At 37.9% G+C, this 24,319-nt stretch overlaps 1 protein-coding gene across 1 annotated transcript; it reads right to left on the bottom strand.

Annotated features, from left to right (window-relative positions):
• Nucleotides 1-728: 728 nt before the first annotated feature.
• Nucleotides 729-22,802, bottom strand: LOC105049091 (uncharacterized). Its single transcript, XM_010928646.2, has 7 exons — nucleotides 22,423-22,802; nucleotides 19,043-19,190; nucleotides 16,943-17,134; nucleotides 3,268-3,396; nucleotides 2,346-2,515; nucleotides 2,128-2,258; nucleotides 729-1,079 (listed from the first exon to the last, which is right to left on the bottom strand). The coding sequence occupies exons 1-7, from the start codon at nucleotides 22,640-22,642 to the stop codon at nucleotides 1,002-1,004; spliced, it is 1,068 nt and encodes a 355-aa protein (XP_010926948.1). The 5' UTR covers nucleotides 22,643-22,802; the 3' UTR covers nucleotides 729-1,001.
• Between the last annotated feature and the right edge of the window lie 1,517 nt (nucleotides 22,803-24,319).

The following is a 24,319-nucleotide window of genomic DNA, read 5'->3' as shown; positions in this document are numbered from 1 at the left end:
AAACCATCAGGGGTCCTAACAAATCGCACACCCAGTTTATGGTTCCATGGGATGATAGCAACTCGAGAGCCACCATTGTAAACACACAAGCAACAAAAGGTTAACACAGAATCCCACTAGCACCGTCTTTATAACGGTAAGGCTAGTCTTGCAAGTACCTGCTGGTATGGATGAATTTGGGGATGTTGGTAACTTCTTAATCGACCAAGTTTAGCTAAAACAATATGCGCAGTTTTGAAGCATCAGGCTTCTACAATCAAGTGCAATTATGAGGATTTGACATCAAAGAGTCCGAGTGATAGCAAAATAGGTCATTTCGTCATCCTTAAAACTGTATGGCCCCAGCTTGTAGAAAAGAAGCCGAGCAATAAAAGCATCAGGTCAGTTTTATTGTAGAATTCAGATGATATTTCATCGCATAGTGGGTTATGATTAAGATTGTGGCATGCCTGCAATTAAGGGAGGGTTTATTACAGCCAAGCAGTGAAAGGAAGTAGCAGCAAGGAAAGAGTATGTGAGTCTCAAGGATGGTTGGAAATGGAACATACTCCGGCATAGGGCATGTGGGCTATTGTTGCAAACATGATTAGCTACACCAATATTTTGCATTTGCATTATTAAGTATATGATTTTCAAGTTAAGAAATAATTAGAATAATGCATAGCAAAATAAAGGGTTGCATTCTAGATCCAAACAGTGAAGACTGACCAAAAGAACAAGAGGGAAAAAATCGAGAACCCAATGACCTTTCCATTCCAATTCTCTACCATTTACATTGTACACCCTGAACCTTTGCAGAAGCTAATACAAGCCTTGAATAGATTAAAAAAAAAAAAAAAAACAGAAATTGCATGCGTTGACTATAAAATTCAGTTGAGGTCAAACAACTGCTGAAAGTTTTAACTCCGAGGGAGAAGCTAGTGACAGAGGAGAAATATTCCTCTTCATCTTTCTTTCTGTTTTAATGTTTCAATGGGTTACTGTACAGCAAATTAATCAGATCAGTTTCCATGATCACCTTTACATTCTTTAATTAAATGATTCCAAGCCAGCAATGCTGCTCCAACAGCTGGTTCCACCTGCAGTTGAGAGTTGAGTGCTCCAAGGGGGAAAAAGATAAAATAAAATAAAATATAATATAATAACTGAATGATCACACGATCAGCCATTGCATGATAGTATCATGGTCAAAACCGTAAAAATTGGAAACTAGGAGAGATGGAGAAGAAGATTTATGAACCGATATATCATTGAAAAAGATCATTCAAGCCATCTGGTTCAACATTCTACAGAAAAAGCAACTCCATATGGAACAAAAGATTCTCTCCCAACCAATGATGTGAAGAATTCAGCTACTTCTCCACTGTAACCAATCATCTTGGCATGAGACAGATGGTGTTCAGAAGCATCTTATTTAACAAGAATTCCAGAGTAAAGGAAGTACTCACATATTGTAGTTTACAAAAAGGATGTGTTAATATATTAAATTGCCAGAAATAGATAATTAGCTGAATGTTATCATGTCATTTAAGTAGTCTGACCATGGAAAATTTGATAATTCCATTTAAATACACAAAAAGTGGAAGTGTAGACTTAGTTTCTACAGATACAAACAGCTATCAAAATATTCTCGATTACTAGAACTCCACGTAGTCTTTAATGCTTGGTAAGCATTCACCGAAACTCTTGAACCACCTTGTCAAATTGCATGGGCTTGAATTGTAATTATATGCTCCTTTTCTAAAACCTATGTAAGTGCAAATATATGTAACAAGATTTTGACTGCCAGAACTCCACCTAGGTTGTGTTTGATTCACGAGGGGAATCAGAATCACAATGGATTGGAATGAGAATCCAAATGGCCATATTCCTCGACATGTTTGGTTTATGACTGGAATCGGAATCAATTAAAAAGAGGGATACTTTTGAAAAATCAATTAAACCACACAATATAGGAAGTAGAAATATTAGGGACAAAGGCTCACACAAGCTGATTTATCTAACAGATGGTGAAAAATAATCTCAGAGACGTAAGTATAATAAAAAAATGTTTCTTATAGTTATAGACACCATTGAGTGGCACCATTTCTACCACCGCATAAAAGTATAAATTCGAGGTTTACACACCTTAGGTCGAATAGGATGAGCACCAGGGCAGACCTTGGAGATGCAATCTATGACTTCCTTCCCAATATCCCAGCTCTTGTTAGCTTCAAGAACACCTCCAACCATAACAAGTGGGAAAGGATCCTTTCCATCTGCAACTAAAGCACCAATTAAAATCCCAATGCTTGTAAGAAGCCAGAATGAGTCAAAACTTTCCAGATTCTCATAGTTTACTACACCTTCTCCACATAATCTAAGTCTCCGGACAACAGCCATGACACTATCAGCCAACTCTTGAACTGAATAATGTAATATTTTGTTTGCAACTTCATCACCATCTTCAGCTGAAGATACTACTACCGGAACAAGTGCAGCAATACGAGCCCAAGAGCGATCAGCGTAGGTCCAGCTACACCACATACAAAGAAAATGTAAATGCTTGTTTGTGAGCTTAATTTTCTATCTTACCATGCCCATGGAACTGAATAGCTGAGAAACATCTATAGCATGCCATGCGGTTGCTAATCATAAATACAAAGCCTTATTTTTGCAATGCTTTTGTCCTTCAACAAGAACTGATATTCTCAAATGTATTCATGTGCATGGTATATCTGAAGATACAAATGAATAAACTCACAGACACAAATACGTTGAATGGCAGAAAGACATTGAAATAAGAAAACATTTAGCAAGATTTTGAAAAGAATGTTAAGGTTGGCAATCCTTTGAAAAATTTCAAGGACTGCTAGTCAGGTACTATAAGAAATGAAGTCAAGGGGTAAAACAACCCAGTCCAGACCGACCAAGTAAGATTATCCTTCTATAACTGGTAGCCAAATATGTGGCTGTCAACAACCTGAAGGCCTGCAAATGAATTTTGCATGGTCCATCAGATAACTTGATGCATAAGTTTCTGATCCTTTATACAAGGATCTTTTTCTATTACAAACTGAAAAAAAAAAAAAAAGGTGTTTTGGATAATAGTTTAGGAGTCACAGGATTCAATTCAGCATGCGAAAAGAAAACCTAACAAAGTAAATAACAATATTCCACAGTATTGTGTGTGTGTGTGTGTGTGTGTGTGTGTGTGTGTGCATTCCAACTTATCAATCTGCAAAAGAGTGAATGCATGCATCAATTATGTGGATGGATGCAAAGTACCCAATCAGTTCATCTGGTGAAGAAAGCCCAAGTATGTTGAGGATGTTTTCTGTTAGCTTTGTTGGGGGTCCACGGCCATCGTGTGCCCTAATCACTGCAGTCAATGCCTGTGCAGCAATTCCATACCCACTGCATAAAGTACACATCTAGTCACCTACATTGTCGTTGCAATTAAAAAGAGAAAAAGAGGGAGTTCCTCAAAAGAATAAAGAAATATAAGAGTGAAATAAGATTCATGCATTCCATTCTACATCCATGACCCAAAGAAAAGAGCTGACAGTGTTCAACAACTAAGCAGTTCTGGCATGTACCTGTATATGCTAGCACATGCATACATGTACATCTGAGAACTTGATGAGTAGTATGCACTTATTCATATGTGATAAGCCATTTAAAAATCAGATTGTATCATCTAAATATGCACAAATCATTTTAAAATTTAATTTCAAAAGCTACTGGCTTTCTTCATGAGCTAGTCAATGACAAAGCAAAGAACAACACTCTCTTCCTTTCCCTATATATCTTCCTTATCAATTATCCATTTTTCATTCAGATTCTTTTTCCCCATGCTTTCCCCCCTCTCATGATTTTCCTTGAATTTTTCAGAATTACAACTGCAGACCTATACCTACAAGAACAGGATTATGGTTTTGGTTCAGTAATGAAATTGGCATTCTGATTTCAATAGCATACATGCCAGCGTGTATCATACAGCTCAAGTATCATTCTTCACTGGTATTGTAATCTTGCAACAGTGATGAAAAGATAAAGAGGGCAATTATGGAGTTTCTTGAGAAATTTGGAAGGAAACAACCAATGTATTTCCAAACATGAAAGCATTCCCCCAAAAAGTTGTTAAGATCCAAGAATACTGACTGTTTTATCTTTTTTTACCTGCCACTTTCCACCAAGGAGACTTAGCATATTGATTGAAGGAACAGATGAAAATTATCAGCTTTTCTACATCTAATGACACCTAGAGCAAAATTTATGTACTATTATTTGGTAGGCAAAGCTCAATTTTGGTGATAGCAACCTTTGACATGCTATGCACGTGGTCTGCATTGCCTTCTCCAGTCCAATCATAACCAAAACATCAAAATGACCTGAAGCGTTACATGACAAAGAACAGGCTCACATAGGTGACTAGTTGTTTAACAGTTTGAGCATAAACACAAAGTGGAATACTGTTGCAAGTACATTGGTAGTTATTGCACTTTATTGCTCTCTACTAGCTGTTTCAAGGTCACCGTTGAACATAACCACATCAATAGTTCGGTGATGGTGGGTATTGCACCATGAAGATATGAGACGGTCCTGTGACTCCTGCTAATGCCAATCTGCAGTTCAATTTCCACATCTTCTATTATGTTCATAAAGTAGCAGAAATTATTACTATCAGCAGGCTAGATCAATCATCTTGCAAGTCTTGCAAAAGTGCCTCACATGCATTATCTTTTTCTTCATCTAACCGAACTTTAGTGCCCACAAAAATTAAAGTGGACATGCAAGACACAATACAACAGATGAGGATGGACCTTATGGACTAGATACACGAGAAAATAAGTTGATTTCAGTCCAACAGATACCGAACTAAAGATATCTTACAAAAGCCATCAATAGGCAGACTACAAAAAAGGTCCCAAATGATAGAAAGTACTCAAAACAACCTAAAGTAAGATGGCATTCTGGATTCTCTGAAAACCTAAAAAAATTGGTGTTTGCTCATTCAAATTGGTTGGGTTAGGCTGTCCAATGTGGCCTTAAACCATCAAGCATACTCCAATGCCTTGGTAGAAGTAAACTCAACCTTAAGTATGACAAGTTTCCCTCTGTCTCCATCTAGTAGATAAATGGTGGTTCATGATAAAGTTGTACCCTTTTCTACTGGTTACAGCACTTCAAGTACAGTAGCATCATTAGAACTTGATGATTGGAAGCATACAATTGAAATGACCCTAGAAGACTATCAACATTGCCATTGCTAATGCAGGAAGAGGCAAGGTATCATTGTAGTTGGCCTAGTTTCTAACATTTGATCTCCTTGCTTGAGGTATTTCTACAAGATGCCCTCCCCTTTTTTCCTCATTTGTGGAAAGAAAATGCACTATTTTTGCCATATAATTTTCTCTTATAGTAAAGGTGTGTTTGAATTATATACACATCTCAACTTGGAGTAGCATATAATAAGAGTACGATAAACAATCAGAATGCCAGCTAAGAGGATATGTAAAAGCATTAGCAATAAGTATAAGAGAGCAATGATAATTTTGAACGGTAGTTCAGTGACACAATAAAGCTAGTTACCAATCATTGTGGACCTACACCATGAGTCCACACTGTAAACCTATCTTCTTAGTTCTTACACAGTTCATGTGTGAACTGAGAAATGAAATCCAGAGCAGGCTCCATTTTGCATATTTTTGAAAGACAACAGCTAGATGCTTAACTGTTGCTGAAAAAGACAGGTGGATGCTGAACTAAATGATTTAGAATAGCTCTCCAGGAGAAGTGTCCATGTATCAGTTGAACTAACGATATCGATATGTGAACCTAGTGATTACAGATAGCCTAGAGATGTTATAAAGTGACTACTTGTTGCATCGCTTATATGAAGGGACAAAAGAAATGGAATGTACTTCCACCATGGCCAGATCAAGATTTATTAGGTGGAAAATGTGATTCTAAAGTGTTCTGCAATCACTGCATGCAAGCTAAATTTCAGGGTAATGTCAATCAGGTCAAGATGTCAAAGTTTGAAAATCGGTAATATAGTAAACACAAATACAAGATGAGCATGGTAAAGTAAGAAGTTGATAACTTGATACTGTGATGCTCTGGGGATTCACATGCTAGACTGAGCACATCAAAGAAAATTTGGGGGTTACACCAATAACGACAAGAACCAATCTTGATCGTGTGGTCATGTTGGCATGCAGACCAATGGAGACCTTGGCAACAAAAGGTGCTCCAATCTATCTTGAAGGGCCCAGAAAAGTCTAAGAATAGCTAAAAAGACCTAGATGGAAGTTGCAAGAAAATCTTCAGACACTTTTGTATTAAAAAAATTAAGTAGTGAATAGGTAGGATACAACATATTGGTAATGGTTGCAACACAGAATTCTGTACTGGGCCGAACCACCTAATACACTCCATACCGTCCCGTACCGGATGCATACCAGTATGCCAAACCACTACGTACCATCACAGGCATACCATACTGTATCACATACCGACACTAGTGAATTTCATCGGTATAGGATCTGGTACCAAGATCGTGAACCGTTGAACTAATAAAAAAAATGTCATTAAAAAAGAAGCAAACCCATTTAAATGCACTAAAAGATCGAAAGGAAGAAAAACCAAGATTTCCTCAAGAAACCTAGAGGGCAGATATGAGAAACCTCTTTAATTTGAAACCTAATGTTTCTGACTCATTATTGCTCTTTGTTGATTGAAAAATATTCAGATGTACTTATAGGAAATTATACATGTGAATCTGAGAAACTCAACAGTGAATTCATCTTCTGTAATTTAGATATCAATTCTCCCAATCAAGACATCGACTTTCAGCAAAATATCGAAGCTTTACCCTAGTGCAACTTACATTCTGATTGCCCTTATACACTCCATCCAGTTAATACATTTGATATCTTATATATTGAAAAGCTTATTCTCTAGGCTAGCATCTATCTTGGCCAATCTGTCTATTAAACTCAAGAGTATGTGAGCCTTTCTGCCTGTGTTTGCATTAAATAATAACATGATATTTTCATTGAGAATAGAAGAATTTTTCAACATGATTCTAAAATGTTAAGAAGTAAATAAAAATAAAAAAAAAAATATAGAGGTAGACCACTAGACTCTTAATAAGGATTCAAGTCCCAGCGAGACATCCCATGGAACACTGAGATGGGGTATGATCCCATGTATTGGGGCATGACCGTCCCATCATCATCCCAACATCTCGATCAGCATGTCATGGGATGGCGACACATCCCATTTCATGGGAAAACCAGGACAATCCCATCCCACGGGATTTACAACCTTGTTCTCAATGACACCTTGAGCTACTCATTGCTAGGCACATGGATTTTTGGAGTATGTTAAAAGTTCAGCAATATTTTCCCCAACTTGAGGATTTTCTTTCGCATCAGAAAAATATGACAAACATCTAAACTGATGCAAAAAAAAGAAAAGGAAAAGCAAAGAAAAACAAAGTCAGACTAATATCACTCCAAATTTTCTAGCAAATTTCAACTAAAACAAAAGTCCATCAAATTGTAATATCAAAGGACCAAAGAGTCTGGTCCTCAATAAAGACCTTGTTTGGCATCACTAATTGTTTCCAATTTTCAATTTCTGTTTTCATAAAACACAGAACCGAGGTAGAAATGGCATTTGATAACCCAGTTTCCATTTTTCAGTTTTTGGAAAACCCCTTCTCAGTTTCTAGAAATTGTGGAAACTATAAAAAAAAAAAGGAAAGAAAGAAAAAAGAACTAGTTTTCTTTCTTCTTCTTTTTTGAAACCAAAACCACCAATTGTCACCTCCACCACCACTGTCACCACTATCACCATCAACCTGGAAGCCCTTGCAGCTGCCCTATGGCCACTGCCAGCCCAGCCAAATACAGCCCAAGTGACTACAAAACAAGTTTTAGACTTCCATTTTCAAAAAGAAAATAAAAAGGTGCTTTAGTTTTCATGAAAATAGAAATCTGAAAACTAGAAGTGATCCCAAACACAACAAAAGTTTTCTAGGAAATTATGAATCATGACTTACACATGGTCACATTTGATGGATACCAAATCTAACTGTTAAAACAAAGACCAGGTGATAACTAATTTTAGTCAGAACTTAGGTTAAAGCATCTACAACTAAAATGGTGAAACTAAGAAATAGAAACAAGACAGGATGCGCCATAATATCAAGATTGTAAAGGAAGAAGAACTCACAATAGCCAATGATCTTTAATATCGAGAATCCCTTTTAGTTTTAGAAACCTTTTGTGGGACAGCAGAAATACATACCCGATCTTGCCCCATGAAGATATGTCGTGACTCTATACAACCAGTCCCGACTTAGAATTGGTTGATCACACACCCTCTCCTTCTCAGCAATGGTCTTAGATCTCGATGATAACAATAATCCACCACACAAGAGCCTTTAGATCTCAAGGATAACAATAGATGTGTGGGAATTAATCTCTCTATCACTCTACATAGGGTACACGAATTTTTAATTTTTTCTAGCAATTTTCAACCCCAGAGATCAGTCCCTTTATATAGAGTAAATGCCACTGTTAAGAGATAAAAATAAAAGGCTCTTATCTTATCAGTTGGTTGCTAACTAATCTCTAAGCTATTAGTGAGATTATTTGAAACTTACATTCATCGAATCGGGCCTACAAATGGGTGCAACCGATTCAATTCCAACCAAATGCCCAACATTCTCCCACTCGCACATTACGGGAGCAATACTACTACAACCACACCTCAACATTGCATTATCATTGAATCTATTCATATAGGCTGATGGACAGTGCGACCGCTAAGTCAACCTGCACTTTGGAAGCTCCATACGAGAAACCTATTTGGGTCAGTATAGAGACATCAACCCTCTAGAGATAAGCAACTTAGGATGCCCCAGACCAACTTGATTACGTCAAGCTAAGCATCTCTAATCCCTCAAAGAGCCACACTTAACTTCTCAACACATTATATGCTATACCCATGATCACGTTGCTACTTTAGAAGCACCATAACCTATCGACAATGGGTCATAACACATCAACATAATCCAAATTGTCTTCCTTTGCCCTAATGCCATTAGGTTTGTGATCAATTGCTTTCCCAGCAATGTCCTTTAAAATCGAATCAATCATGGTCATAAGTAACATGTTAAAGTAGCAAACAATGATTATTCACTTCATAACAGTCTAAAGCCACAAAGGGCATCCCCTAAAGACTCACACAGTGATGATGCAAGGATCCATTCATTCACTTCCTTGATGGTCAAGAAAGCACATGTAATATGAAATACATATTATGGCAAAGAAGCTTAATCAATTAAGTGCATGTCATTCTCTCACATATGCCATACAGATCTTGGTTCAGTCACTCCTCGAGTGCCTAACCTGAGTTCTCCATTTGCTTACTATTCTAAGCACCAAATAGTGATCTCACATCCGGCTCTAAAATCAGGCTTATATAGATTATAGGACTATCTAGATACAGCCTTTTTAAAAAAAAGGACCTCATCTTAGCATCTACTAAGACACCTTAATGCCCCAATTTTTGCTCGCTTACACAACTAACACAAGTACCAAGAAGAATGATTGCCCATGTGAGTGGGCCAATTAGCCCGTGCAATGCTAGTAATCATAATCAAAGAATATAAGTGCATATATATGTATATGAGCTAATTTTGGTTCACGCCGACCAAAAAAAGTATAGATAAATAATAAAATTTTATTATTGCATGAATAACCAAAAATATCCTAGGTACCAATAACATAAAAAATGATCAACTATCTATATAATCAAACTCTACAGAGTCCAAGTGACCTAACATGAACCGAAAATACATTTCTATGAATAGGCTTAGTTAAAGGGTTAGCAACCATGTGACTCGTAGAAATATGTTCTAAGACCACTTCCGTTTGCTTTGCCACCTCACAAATATAGTGATACTTTACGTTAATATGTTTGGTCTTACCATGATATTTGGAGTCATTCACATAGGCAAGAGCTGCTATACTGTCATAATGGATAGTTATAGGATCGAAAGCACAAGCAACAACTTCAAGATCTTGAAGAAATCTCCTCAACCAAAAAGCCTCCCAAGCTGCAACTGAGCAAGCCACAAACTCCACCTCCATAGTGGATAAAGCCCCACAAATCTGCTTCTTGCTATTCCACTAGATGGCCCCATGGTTCGGCAAGAAAACATATCCCAAGTTCGATTTATGCTCATCTAAATTACTAGTCCAATCAACATCATTGTCACCCATGAGCAGTAAATCTGATCCCTGATAGCACAGCATATAGTCCATATTCCCTTTAAGGTAGCAGAGTATCCTCTTGACCGCTTTCCAATGCTCGATTTCAAGATTCGATTGATAACAGCTGACCAAACCCACAACATACCAAATGTCAGGCTAAGTACACATCATAACATACATCAAGCTCCCAATAGCACTAACATATGGGATGCGATTCATCTTCTTCTTTTCTTGAGGAGTCTTTGGATCAAGGTTTGCCATACCGTACCGAACCAGCCGGTACACTCCATCTCGTACCAGACCGGCGGAGAACCGACACGATTCGGCCGGTAAAATCGGTACACCAGCGGTACCGAAGAATAAAGAATGGAAAGTGAGAAAGAGAGAAAGAGGGGAGGGAAGGGAGGGAGGTGGGAGCCGCCGGAGGCCGGCGGTGGCCGGCTGCGGCCGTCGGAGGGCTTCCGAGCCCCGTATCGCCCGATAGGGCTTTCAAGAGAGCAAAAAAGAGAGAGAGAGCACTCGGAAGGGAGGCAGAAAACCTACCGGACAGACGGTGCCTCCATTGCGAGGCTCCCAGTGGCCGACGAGCCGACGCCGACGGCCTGAGGGCGGTCGAGCGGGCGGAGCCCCTCCGCGGCTCCGCCCCCTTCTTCTTTTTTGAAACAAACGTCGTCTGTTTTGATTTTTTTTTCTTATTTTAAACTTATGAAGTCGGCAACTGGGTTACCGACTTAAGAATTTTTTTTAAAAAAAACAAAAATCGTTAAGTCGGCAAACGAGTTGCCGACTTAAGAATTTTTTTAAAAAAAATAAAAATCGTGAAGCCGGCAAATCGTTTGCTGACTTCACTTAAAATCATGTTTTTAAAAATATTTGCGAAACAGGGGCGATGCCCCTGTTTCACGCCTGCGGCGCCGCGCGCGTGGACGGCGCCCTCCGACGGCCACGGCGGCCAGTCGGAGGCCGTCCGACGGCCCCGCCGGCTCCCCCTCCCTCTTTTTTTTTTCTTCCCCTTTCTCTCTCTATTTCTCTCAATTTCTCTTTTTTCTTCCGGTTCGGATCGTCGGTTCGGTACGGTATGAAACCATACCGAATCGTACCGCCGGCCGGTCGAAACGACCGGCGGTACCGGTTCAGCAAACCTTGCTTTGGATATTTTTCTAGGCTCAAGCTCTCAACTTTAGCAACAGGAGTTCAATGGGCTTGCAATTGTGCATCTGAAACCACTCAAGTATCCTTTTTAGGTAAGTCTCCTAAGACAAATCCAAGTCTCTTTGATTTATTCTTAAAGATCTTAACTCCAAGCACATAACTTGCCTCACCCATGTCCTTCATCTAAAAGTTTGTGGATAGCCACTTTTTTGTGGCGACAATCAACTTCTTATCGTTTCCGACCAATAAGATATCATCAACATATAGAGAAAGGATAATGCAACTTCCCTTGGACCGTTTAACATACACATAATGGTCTTCTTCGATCATTAAGAACTCATCATCAGTGATGGCTCTATGAAATTTTAAATACCACTGCTTGGATCATTGCTTCAAGCCATAGATGAATCATTGGAGCTTACGAACTTTGTGCTCCTCACCCTTTGCAATGAAGCTAGTAAGTTAATCCATATAGGTCCCCTCATCTAGCTCTTCATTGAGAAATGATGTTTTGACGTCCATTTGGTAAAGTTCCAAATCCAAATATCCGATAATAGCTAGAATCAAGCGAATCGAGGCAAACCTGACAATTAGAAAGAAAATTTTCTCATAATCAATGCCTTCTTTTTGAGTGTATCCCTTTGCTACTAGACAAGCTTTGTATCTTTCAATTGAACTATCTGCCTGGCGCTTGACTTTCAAAACCCATTTGTTCCCAATGGTTTTCCACCCTAGACGTAAGTCAACCAAGTCCCAGACATGGTTAGACTTCATGGTTCCATCTCCTCCAATATTGCATCCATCCATTCCTTACAAGCAGGTAATGAAATAGTCTCTTGATATAAGCTTGGCTCATCATCATGTATGGCAATCACAAAAGCCTCCCCTTCAACCTCAAAGCAACGATGGGGAATGCTTACACACATACTTTTGCATAGCAAAGGTTCTTGAGAGCCTTGAGTTGGTGGTGGAATCGATTCACTAAATGATAAATCGCTTCCACTATTCCCAGGAGGTCTTGTAGTTGTTTCCTTAACGTCAACCGATCTTATAGGAGCACCATATCCTGAATCTTCCGCCTCATAAAATTCAATCACTCTTCGAACTTCGTACTTATAAGAAAAATCTTCCTTAAGGAATTTAACATCTCGTGACTCAATTTCAGTCACACTTCCATCCGACTGCTTCCTGATAAATATATAACCCTTTGGGTGCTCAAAGTATCTTACAAAGATACACTTTCCTTTAGGGCCTAACTCCCATACTTGTAAGAAGTATTGTATATATAAGCTACCGAACCCCAAGGCCGTAGATCATCCAAATCTTTCTGCCAGTCCAAAGCTCATATAGGGTGGAAGATACCGATTTAGATGACATGGTTTAAAATATAGGCGGCAGCCAATAACGTATCTCCCCAATAAGAAATGGATAAATTAGCCTATGCTATCATTGATCTCACTATGTGAAGCAAGGTGCGATTCCTCCTCTCAGCGACACTAATTTACTGCAGCATCCCTCGAATCATCAACTATCTAATTATTCCCTTTTCTTCACACAATTTTTTGAATTGTTCCAACAAATACTCACGACTTCAATCAGTTCTTAAAAATTTTATTTTTCTGTCTAATCGATTCTCAACCTCATTGATATGTCATTTAAAGCAATCCAATATTTCAGATTTATGGGAAATCAGATAAACATGATAGTAATGTATGTAGTCATCTATGAAAATGATGAAATAGAAACAACCATACCTTGCCCTCACATTCATTAGACTACAAATATCTGAATGGATCAATGGCAGTAGATATGTTGCCTGAGTGGATTTACCAAAAGGTATTTAAGTTATGTTTCTTGCTAAATAATGCTCACAAGTAGGCAAATTGACTCTAGTGAGTGGGCCCAATAGACCTTCTTTAGCTAGTCTAGTCATTCTATATTGGCCAATATGGCCCAATCTAGCATGCCATTTAATAGAATCATCATGACCATTATCCAAAAAGATAGCAAGGAAAAAGAACTATCAAAACTATTATTTGAATAGTCAATATCAAGAGCCATTCATAATAGTGCCACAACTATAATAAATTGTTCCAAGATGAATTTCAACAGAATTATTATCAAAACCAAAGCGAAAAGCCTAACCTAAGCATAGCAAGAATAGAAAAAAAATTCCATTGAACCTCTAGAGCATAAAGAGCATCATGGAGGTAAAGAATGCGACCTCCTTGCATCACTAGCATGTACATGCCAATACCTAGCACATCAATACTGGAATGATTTCCATGAACATATTCTTGCTTCCAGTAGGTAGCTAGAGGTACTCCACAAACCCTGCTCGATCCTTTGCTACATAGTCAGTTGCTCCAAAGTCTACAACCCACATAGGGAGAGATTCAGATACAACAAAATAATCAGTATGAGAATTGTGACAACTAAGACTAGGATATACCTTCTTCTACTCAGTGCACTCACGAGCGAAGTATCCCAGCTGTCCACAATTATAGCAAGGCATCTTAGTCTTATCTTTCTTGCTAGCCTAGCACGCTTTCCTCTCTTCTTTTTGGTGCTATTCCCTTTTTTAGGCACAGATCCCATATTCCCTTGTGCTTTATCAACTTTCTTTCACTTGGACCTAAATGCCCTGTATAGATTAGTCTCAGCAACAAAAGCATTGGAGGTTTTAGCAACCTCAAGACACTTTTCCTCGAGTTCCAAATGACATGCAATGTCCTTAAACATTTTCACATTCTCATTGTGCATCATATTAATTCGCATATGTTCCCACGAGTTGGGAAGGGAGCGAATTATAGCTTGGACCTACTGCTCATCAGTCCAATTATTGCCAGTAGATTTGAACTCACATATCATGTTTGACATTACCCTTAGATGCTATTTTATAGTTTGGTTAGCACGCTTTTGGTAATCGTCAAAATGGAAGGTCAAACTATGCAACCTAGTGGCAGAAGTAGCACCAAACTTAGTTTTGAGAGCTTCCACATATCATGCGATACTGCACATTGCTCAAATTCGCATATGAGATCATTTTGCATGCCACTCAGTAATGTGATGCAAGCAATGCAATCTTTCTTGAGCCAACTTTGGTAGGCTTCCATCTCTCTACGACCTTGAGCGCCATTAGCCTCTCTAGGCTCTTCCATGATTTGGGTCAAGGTCTTAATAACCTCTTGCTCATCAAGCACATATTAAATCTTACAGTGTCAGATATCATAATTATCACCGTCAAGTTTCTCCCCTTTACTAAGATCAACACTATTTGTTTTAAGGCCATTTCAGACTAAAATATTGTAGCGCACAAAGAAGGGATATTTTTAAATTAGCACCACACACATGCACATATATATATATATATATATATAAAGCCTTTTGCAACAAAAACTCTAATTAAATAAAAATCGGACCACACGCATATAAAGGAAATATCGTTAAGCTCATAATCATATTACATAACCTAAATCCAATTATTTATATTTAATTAAGTTGCAGAAAAAGAATACAATGATCAATAATTTAATTCAAGGAAAGTCTCCCACTAGATTCAACGCGTCAATAAGAATTTCACATAGAGCATGCATTTCCAAATAAATATACCATAATCCAATTTATCGAAAAGAAATTGACTAAAAAAAATAACAAACTAGTTATCATGCTTTTTACATAGATACGCTAAAAATCAATAGAAAATATTTTCTTAACAATAGCCGACAAAACATTATAAATAAGCTTCCACTTGGCTTAATGAAATTTTCAGCCTATTGGAAATAGTACCAAATAATTATCTCATATATAAAATAATTTTAAAAAAAATTGTCATGATTCAGAAACACCCAGTGCGCATGCATGGTGGAAACACGTAGCATCCAGACATGGATGAGTGCACTGTCATGCATGGACGCATGCTATCACATGCAGATGCACACCATTGTAGCATGCAATGCGAGTGCGAATGATTCAGGCATCCAGTCCAAAAGTAAATTCTGTAGGTGCACTGGGCCATTCACGTATGGCGCTAGATAGGTCCCGCCATCACATGCGACCTCTTTTTTTTATATTTGGGGTGCGTGATTGGTCTAACGCACGCTCGTAGGATGTTAGCGCAGCACGTTAACATGCAGCTCAAAAAGAACTGAAACTTTCTTACTTAAGTTACTAGACTTGAGAAAGATGGTCAATACCTCAGTCAACCCTCCCAAACCAAAAGCCACGGTCCAAACAAAAGGGAGATGCGAAGCCGAGCGCCCGTGGTGTGATCAAGCATCCACACATGATCATCTTCTTCCTCAGATGGATTTTTAAAATAGAAGTTTTAGAGAAATAAAACTTTCAGTACGTAAACCCAAAAAATGCATATAATATACCATTGGAAAGCTTATCCTGAGAGCTCTCCAATGGTATCAACATTCAAATAAAATAATGACCATATAAAAAGATTTATTTAATAAAAAAATTATCTTTTAATCTATAAACATTATTTCTCCCATCATAAAGGGTGCTAGGCCATGAGAGATTCTAGATCAAAAGAACACACACATGCATGCGCGCGCGCACGCACACACACACACATATATATAAGCATAGGCCTACAAAATTTTGGCCTAACTCAAAGTATATGGAAAAATACCATTAACTAGGTTTTAAGAAACCTAAGATTTCGTAAGGGGAGACAAAAACAATATAGCATTCATCCATGAAATTTTTACTATATACTAGAAGTCAAACAAGGATCATGAATTCAATCTTTGGGGCTCTGATACCAATGTGGGACAGCAAAAAGGCATTCCCTATCTTGTCCAACGAAGATACGTCACGACTCTATACGATCGATGCCGACTTGGAATTGGTTGATTCACACACCTTCTCCTTCTCAGCAATGATCCTAGGTCTCTGTACTCATGGTAGGTAGGGTTACAAATGAATCAAACCAATAATGCACCGCACAAGAGCTTCTAAATCTCAATGATAACAACGGAGGCACGGAAATTAATCTCTCCATCACTCTATGTGTGGTGCACAAATTTTTAGGTTTTTCCTGATGATTCTCAACCCGAGAGATCACTACCTTTATATAAGAGTAAATTCCACTATTAAGAAATAAGAATAATAGGCTCTTATCTTATCGGTTGGTTGCTAGCTAATATCTAAGTTGTTAGCAAGATTATTTTGAAATTTAAATTCATCAAATTGGACCCACAAATGGGCGCAACCAATTTGGTTCCAACCAAATGCCCAACACCTTTCATATCTGACAAACAGAAAACAAGCAGTATCAAGCTCATTAAAATCCAATTTCACATACTATCCAAATTCAAATCTTTTATAATGTAGAATAAATCTACTAATAGCATGTGTATGGCAATATTATTATTGTTCAAACCAAGTATTGTCGGAGCAGCCATAAAGCTGGATCATCCTAAGCACCTTTGATATATACAATTTAATTTGACTCACGAGATAATCATAACCTATTTTAGGATAAAAAAGAATCAGAATTAAACCTTCCCCAATCCCCCAAGACTGGTCCTGCACCAGCAGCTCGGGCTTCTCTTCCATCTTCAGTGAACCCATAAGCAATGGTGCCTGTACCTGCAATCAGTACACAGCCATGAAGCTTTCCCATCGTACCACTAGCCAGTGCTGCCACAGAATCATTTTCCACGTACAACTTCACATGACTTGGAAATATATCTCTGGTAGAAGAAACAGCAAATTTAGATGTAATAAAGTTTCAATCTCCAAATCATTTGAAAGGTGCAGCAAGGCATGGCTAAATAATGTTTCTGAAAACAATAATGCTAGAATTGTAAACAATGAAAAAGTTAGGATATGTCAAAAGATGCAAGTAGGGATAGATAGATTTATTGACAATAGAGGATTCTCAATCATGTTTTAGTTACCAAGATTGATGCAAACAATAAAAACCAGACCACTCCCAACAACGAAAAAATATCGACACAAATACAATGCTATTCCACACCAAATGATCTTCTATTATTGCCTTTTAATTTGTAGACAGATATGCGTGGGAAACAAAAAACAAATAATGTTGAATGAGGTACGCATTCAACCAGTGTAGTCACTATAGTGAAAGACCTGCAAATGAAGCAGCACAATCAAGGAGGAGGAGGAAAAACACGTGCATGTGAGAGGGGGGAGGGGGAGGGAGGGAAGGACAACATACGCATTTTTGGCACTGTAGATTTCTTACAATCTTTTGTACATATTATCCTTATTTGGGCATGTAGTTGTAGCAGATTGCTGCTCCAATTTAACAACTGCTTAGTTTGTTAAGAGTTATCTAGTAATTTTACTACAGTTAATAACTATATAGTGACATGGAATGTTGTACTGTGCTGAACCGCTCAATACACCCCATACCATACCGTACCAGTCTCATCCACTACGGTGTCTCATACCATACCGACACTCGGTATGCTATCTCGTATCATACTAAACCATATACCGACACTATAATAAGATAGTACCAATATGGGGTCTAGTATTGAGACGACAAATCTTGATATAGTCTGTACAATCACATAGATTTAGATATATTTTATACAGAATTTTGATTTTTAATCTCTCTCTCTCTCTCTCTCTCTCTCTCTATATATATATATATATATATATATATATATATATATATAAGAATTTTGATTGAAAATGTGAGTAAAATATTTTAAAGACACTGATAAGAAGTTGCATCATAATGGATCAATGCTTCACTTGTTCCCCTAAATTATCAAAAAGAGTAAATTTCAAGGATTTGACATAAATACTCCATCTAATTGGACCTATAAGCTAGTAAAAGGTTAAGAAGCCAAGCCAGCTCAACAACCATAACCAACAGCTGTCATCCATTCTTTTGGAAACCCATAGGGTGCAAATGTAGAGACTTCTAATAAGGTTAAAAGTGCAACTGAATCTCCACAAGCATGCAAACTGCAGGATAAGTGGTCCTCAAGTATTTGTAGATAACTGAAGGCCATTGTCACATGAGCGGAAATATGTTTTTCCAACATCTTTAGTTACTTTCACAAAGTTAAAAAATTCCATCAACACATTTAATTCCATCCTTGCATTAGATACAATTCCGTGAATGGATATTCAAAGTCCACTTACAAAGTTAGATTTCCAAAATGATACTTTTTCAGTATTCCTCAAAATGTTGGCCAGCAAATGTTTCAAAAGTTGAGACCCCAAATATCATGAAAATCCTTTGTCATCTGGAAGTTAAATTTCCATTAGGATAAATTTTTTTTTTACAAATATGATTAGCAAATATACTACTTTGGATAAAAAAAATGAAAGTAGGAAACTATGATTACAATTTAACTAAAGAAACATTGAAAATGGACCAATTCTGGCATCAGGGAGGAAATTATCACAACATAGAGAGCAGAACTATAAATCCCTTCATAAAACTGAATAGCATTTTTATTTAAAAGAATATGCGATATGGTAAATTCCAATGTCTTAGTTTTGGCAAGCTATCCTGTTGGAATGGAGAAGGCAAAAAATTTTACAAGAATCTAGGGTCACAGAAGAATAAAAGGATTTAAATAGTTCTATTGCTTCCCTGAAGTTAATGGACAGACCTTAGCCAATCCAGTATTCCCTGTTGATCTGTAGGATGATTTACACCAGATACAGCTAAGCAAACTGCCTGAACAGCTGCATGACTAGAGCAAGCCTTTGAAAGGGCTTCAACCATAACCTCCTCTAGGGTCTTCCTAGCTTCAGTTTCTGCAGAACTCAACATAAATACAACCCTTTCAATGTTTATCGGTTTAACAATAAAAATTATTAACACAAGGTCCGTATTCTTTGCATATACAGACATTATTCTGCCAATTATGTAGCTATACTAAAAAGTATAAGAAATTTAAATCAGTTAATCAGATGATATTAGCAGTTTACTGTTATGCTATCAGAACCTGAAAAGAATCATCAAAGCATGCAAAATATTTATCTTCAGACATTTATTTCGAACTGTTAAATTTTTTTCCATAAACATTAAGCAAGATAAATTAAATCATCATATTAAGTTTAACTTTGTGAATCAAGAGTTGCAATCCATTTCTTTCAGAAGGTCATATCCTCTGCTAATGCAAACTTCCTTTAATTCTCATGCAGGTTAGTTTTAGGCTTTTTTTTTGGGGGGGGGGGGGGGGCGGTGGGAATCTGACTCTTCTCAAAATCTTCTAATCAAATTTATTGTCCCTCACAATAAAAGATAAATAGGATTAAACTTGCAGTTTGAAAACAAGTAAACTGAGAGAGAATTCAGGACCTTCAAAAGCATTTCAGGGTCAACAACTGAAAAGCATTTGCTCATGTTGTGAGAGGAGATTGTGTGTGTGATGGGAGGGGGCAGGGGTTCTTTCAGATCCATTGCTACAACTTTCCAGTATACTGTTTACAATAATTATCGGCACATTAGAATAAGAAGCAAACCACCTACACAAGTTTGTAGGATTTAATTGTTCCCCAAAAGGAAGGCCCAGTCACTTACCAGTCACCTCCCACACCTCCAACAAATGTATTCTTCTATCAAATTGTAACTCCAAGCACCATCAAAGAAAAGGAAAATTGTCAAGTTTGAATCAAGCAACCATATAAAGAATCAAATTTTGTCCTCTCCCTTCCCATGGTCAACCTAATTACCACCCTGTTTATTACTCCTCTGGCTATAAAGACAAACAAGAAACATAGCATAGCCAAGAGGTGCCTAAATTGCAAAACCTGTCAATAACCACGATCTTTTGTTGGAATAATATGATATCCAATTCCAGATGATTTATAACATATATGGTGACATCAACCACACATCAGACAGTTCATAAACAACCAATTTTGTAATGTAGTAAAAATCTTTTAATGCCCCAGCCACTCATAATATATGTGTTCAATGTCTGCAACCATGCATCAGACCATTCAAAGCATAATTTAGTTAATTTGAGTCAAATTTCTCTTTGTAGAAATTCAAATTTGAGTCAAATTTCTCTGTCAAACATCTTGATCTCCAGCATCCCTATGTTAGCAACCCTGCAGGTAAATCATTACGCAATAGAACAATGCTTCTCTTCAAAAAGTACCGAACAATCTTTACTGAGGTACATATAATAAGAACTGCAAAGATATAAACCACTCAAAATTACGAATGTCAAGACCCGAAAAGAATGTAAAATCATCTCCAACATCATTATCATCACTGTGATTTGCCACCAATGCTGCAATTGAAGAATCATTTTATGAACAGGCACACCTAAAGTGGACTGCTCATGAGAGGAGGCGGCTGGATGCCAACAATTGACTGGAGGAATGGTTCCTCTTGCCAAGTTGTTTGCTGCATGGATAGGCATTTTCATGCCATAACAGTCTTATGTGCTACTAAATTATGAATAGGAGATTCCTATTCAGTTATTGCACCTTAAGATGGGGGGACGCTGTTACTTATAATCCTTGCTTATTGCATGTCAAATAATCTCTGCAACATCTTCAGGATGTTCGGTTCCACATTTTTCAGAAAAGGTGACCAGCACGAAGACCGGGCCGCTATGTTTTGCAACAACAGTTGATGAATTTTGGTCTAGGATTCTAATTCGCTCTCATGGCTCACGTAATGTTTCATTCCCGGGGAATTGGGCTGTACAGAATGTAACCAGGCATTCCACCCCATTACTTGAAAAAAAATAATTAAAAAAAAAAAGAGCGAAAAAGAGGTTATAGTGCCTACAGTTGAAACTCCATGCCTTGCCCTTTTCCTCAGCTATTAACCATGTATGTTCAAGTTTCATTATGGTTATTTTCCTCTTCCATTGTATCTCAAAATAGCAACATTCCCCGTTCATAAGCATAAGCATATATATATATATATATATATATATATATATATATATATATATTAAAAAAAAAAAGAAAGAACACTCAACTATATCTCAAATCATTGGACAGCAGCATTGTGATTTTATCCAGTTTCACCATATTGCTCCATATAATCAAAAAATTATCATGTATTGCTGAAGAAGGATTATGCAGTTGATTTTTAGACCTGTACAACATCTCCTTCTGTTACAGATGATTATTCAATTCTTTCATCCTCAGGCCACATAACAGTTGCATCAGGAATATCCTATTTCAGCAAGTCTTTGCCATATTCGACTTCTCCAACATTTCCAAACAATGTTAGCATTTATTCTTTGTCCATGATGTTATGCATCACCTCATCAGCTATATGCATTTGGATAATGTTCATCATCCTGAGATCTAGCTCCTCCCAATCTTCATTTCTTACTGCACAATGCCTTATGCACGCCCTGTTGAACTAAAAAAAATAATTACTCTTCTTTGCCACATGCCAAAATTCACCTAACCTACAGAACTTTAACTTAAACCAGCTAATGGTTGCTAATGTTCTTATAGCCATCACTGGTCATATTTAAGCCTGAGAGGTTTAATATTCAATTGTTGGTATATATATGGATTGCTAAACCCTCATTCCTTTATAGAACAAAGAAATTCATGTAAAGGCCTTCCAAAACGCGACAAAAGCCTTCCAAATGAAGCATAAGCAAGAAAGAAACAAGTAATTGGATCACCATACCTCCCATTTAGCTCCATAAATGACAATAATCAGACAATGTAACTCTATGGAGAAAGAGCTACCCTAAACAGAAGGACAAACCAGCATGATGCTAAACATGATATTTCAAAACAAACATGAAACATAACTAAAACAACAACAAGAAATATGTGGAGAATTGACCAACTTCAGGAAAAATATAAACATATATACAAAAATTCAACAGCAAATAACAATTATAGATTGTAAACTGACCTAACTTATACAAAAGCACATTAAAGGAAATAGGCTTCCCAGGACCCCCAGGAGGCGTGTTTTTATGTGCCCCTGTGGGTTAAAGATCAACAGAAGAAACACAAGAGAAACAGATAGAGAGGGAAGGCATCAAGATACCTCCGACGGAGTTGTGGTTCGAACAACCGGCGACGGCGCGGGAGAGAATGGGGAGGGGGTCGGGAAGGGGCCCAGCGCGGGGCATTGCCGCCGGCAGGCAGACGCAGACGGTAGACGTGGTACCGCCGTCGATGCCAAGAACGACGCCAGCGTTATCGTCGTCGGCCGCCGGCGTCTGGGTTTCGAAGTTCCAGAACTCGCCATTCCGATACCTCGTCATCTCCGCTCCTCCCTCTCGATACGAAACGCAACGATCCCAAGATCTTCTTGTGATTAGGAAGGACTGATGGATTCGAAGTTGGATCGAGGGCGAGGGAGACTTTGGAATTGGAACAGCAAATGGGTCAAACGAAAGAAGGGGAGCAAAGCGAGAGGAGAAGCAAATCGAAGGGAACCGAGTTAATATTTAACCAAAAAAAAAAGGGAAACGAGTTAATTGAGAAACGGTACTATAACAGAGATTTGGCCAACTGGGAGTCAGACTAACGTGGTCCTACGTAAAGTGGACTTGGTGGGTGCTTCCTTCGGCTTTCGAACAAAGGATGAGTTGTCTGAAACGGATATCAATCACGTCGGTCGATAAAATCAAATGGATTCCTATACACGAGTCAATATGATTCCAGAGCACGTCAGGAATCGGTTCAAAATTGATTGGAATAAAAATTGAAAAGGTAATATACTTTGATATATTTGATTTACGATCAAAATTAAAAAAAATAAATATTAAAAATTAATAAAAACTAAATTTTGGGGATCGAAATATTCATATTTTTTTTATAATCAAAATAAAAATATAACTCCACCAATCAAATAGTTAGAACGTGAGTTTTTCATTTTCATTTATATTTTACAATCCAACTCCCCCCAAACCAAACATGTCCTAATTAATTGATTTGTTTCTTTAGACTTGGATTTATCATGTTTTGATATCTCAATCCAAAAAAAAATCATAAACAGTTTACAGAGGCGCTTGGGTGGTGGGTTGGCAGTTTCAATGGCAGAAAAAGACAAGGCTGTTAGTGATAGTGGCCAGTATTTGTCGAAGTCCGAGCAATAGGGAGGGATCGGAGCCTCAGCCAAAGGGTGTCGATGAAGTGGATCATGAGGGAGTTCAAAGACAAAGGGAGCTCCAATATGATCCCGAATCCTTTGCTTCCGTCAAAATCCACCATTTGATTCGATTCAAATTTGAAGAGGACTGTAGTGGCACTCTCATCGATAGAACTGAAATTGGGCTCGGACCGACCCGAAACCTATCGAGTCGAGTCAGCTTCAGATCTGATTTCAGACTGGATCCAAAACAATTCAGATTAGACTTGGGTCTAAATATAGGGTCTTTTTATTTTTTGGGCCGAGCTCAAATATACCTTTGGCTCAGTCCGAGTCCAACCCGAACCCAAGCCAGAATTTCAGCCCGAATATCAAGCCCAAACCCAGTTCCCTACTCAAATTAGTTTAGCTTGAATATCCAAGCCGAGTTAATCCGATCCTAATCAAGTGAGATGGCATCAATGATGTGCGAAAAACAAAGAAACCAAAACAAAAATATTGTTCAGTTTTCATTGTTCATAGAATCATATATTAATAATATTATCCTTTCATTTTTATAGATTTGGGCCAGCCCAATATCTGACCCAAATAAGTAATTCGGACTGACCTAGTTGAGTTCGGACTAGGCTGGGGCCTTAAATTTTAAAATATTTTCAGGCTTAAACTCGGTCTGAAGTCCAAAAAAATATTTCGAGCCGGGCTCAGGTAGGGATGTAGTCTGGCCCAACCTAGCCAATTTCTAGCCCTACTCATCGAGGCCCGTGGTTTGCCATCAGTCAACTCTTAGTAGTGGAGCTATGGGTTCCCAACTTCAGTCTGAGTACCAATTTCATGCAAAAGATAGTGA

Source organism: Elaeis guineensis, chromosome 7, assembly GCF_000442705.2.
Source record: "Elaeis guineensis isolate ETL-2024a chromosome 7, EG11, whole genome shotgun sequence".
Classification (NCBI taxonomy): domain Eukaryota; kingdom Viridiplantae; phylum Streptophyta; class Magnoliopsida; order Arecales; family Arecaceae; genus Elaeis; species Elaeis guineensis.
The sequence above is the reverse complement of the archived record's forward strand: the minus strand, read 5'-3'. Positions and strand labels throughout refer to the sequence as shown.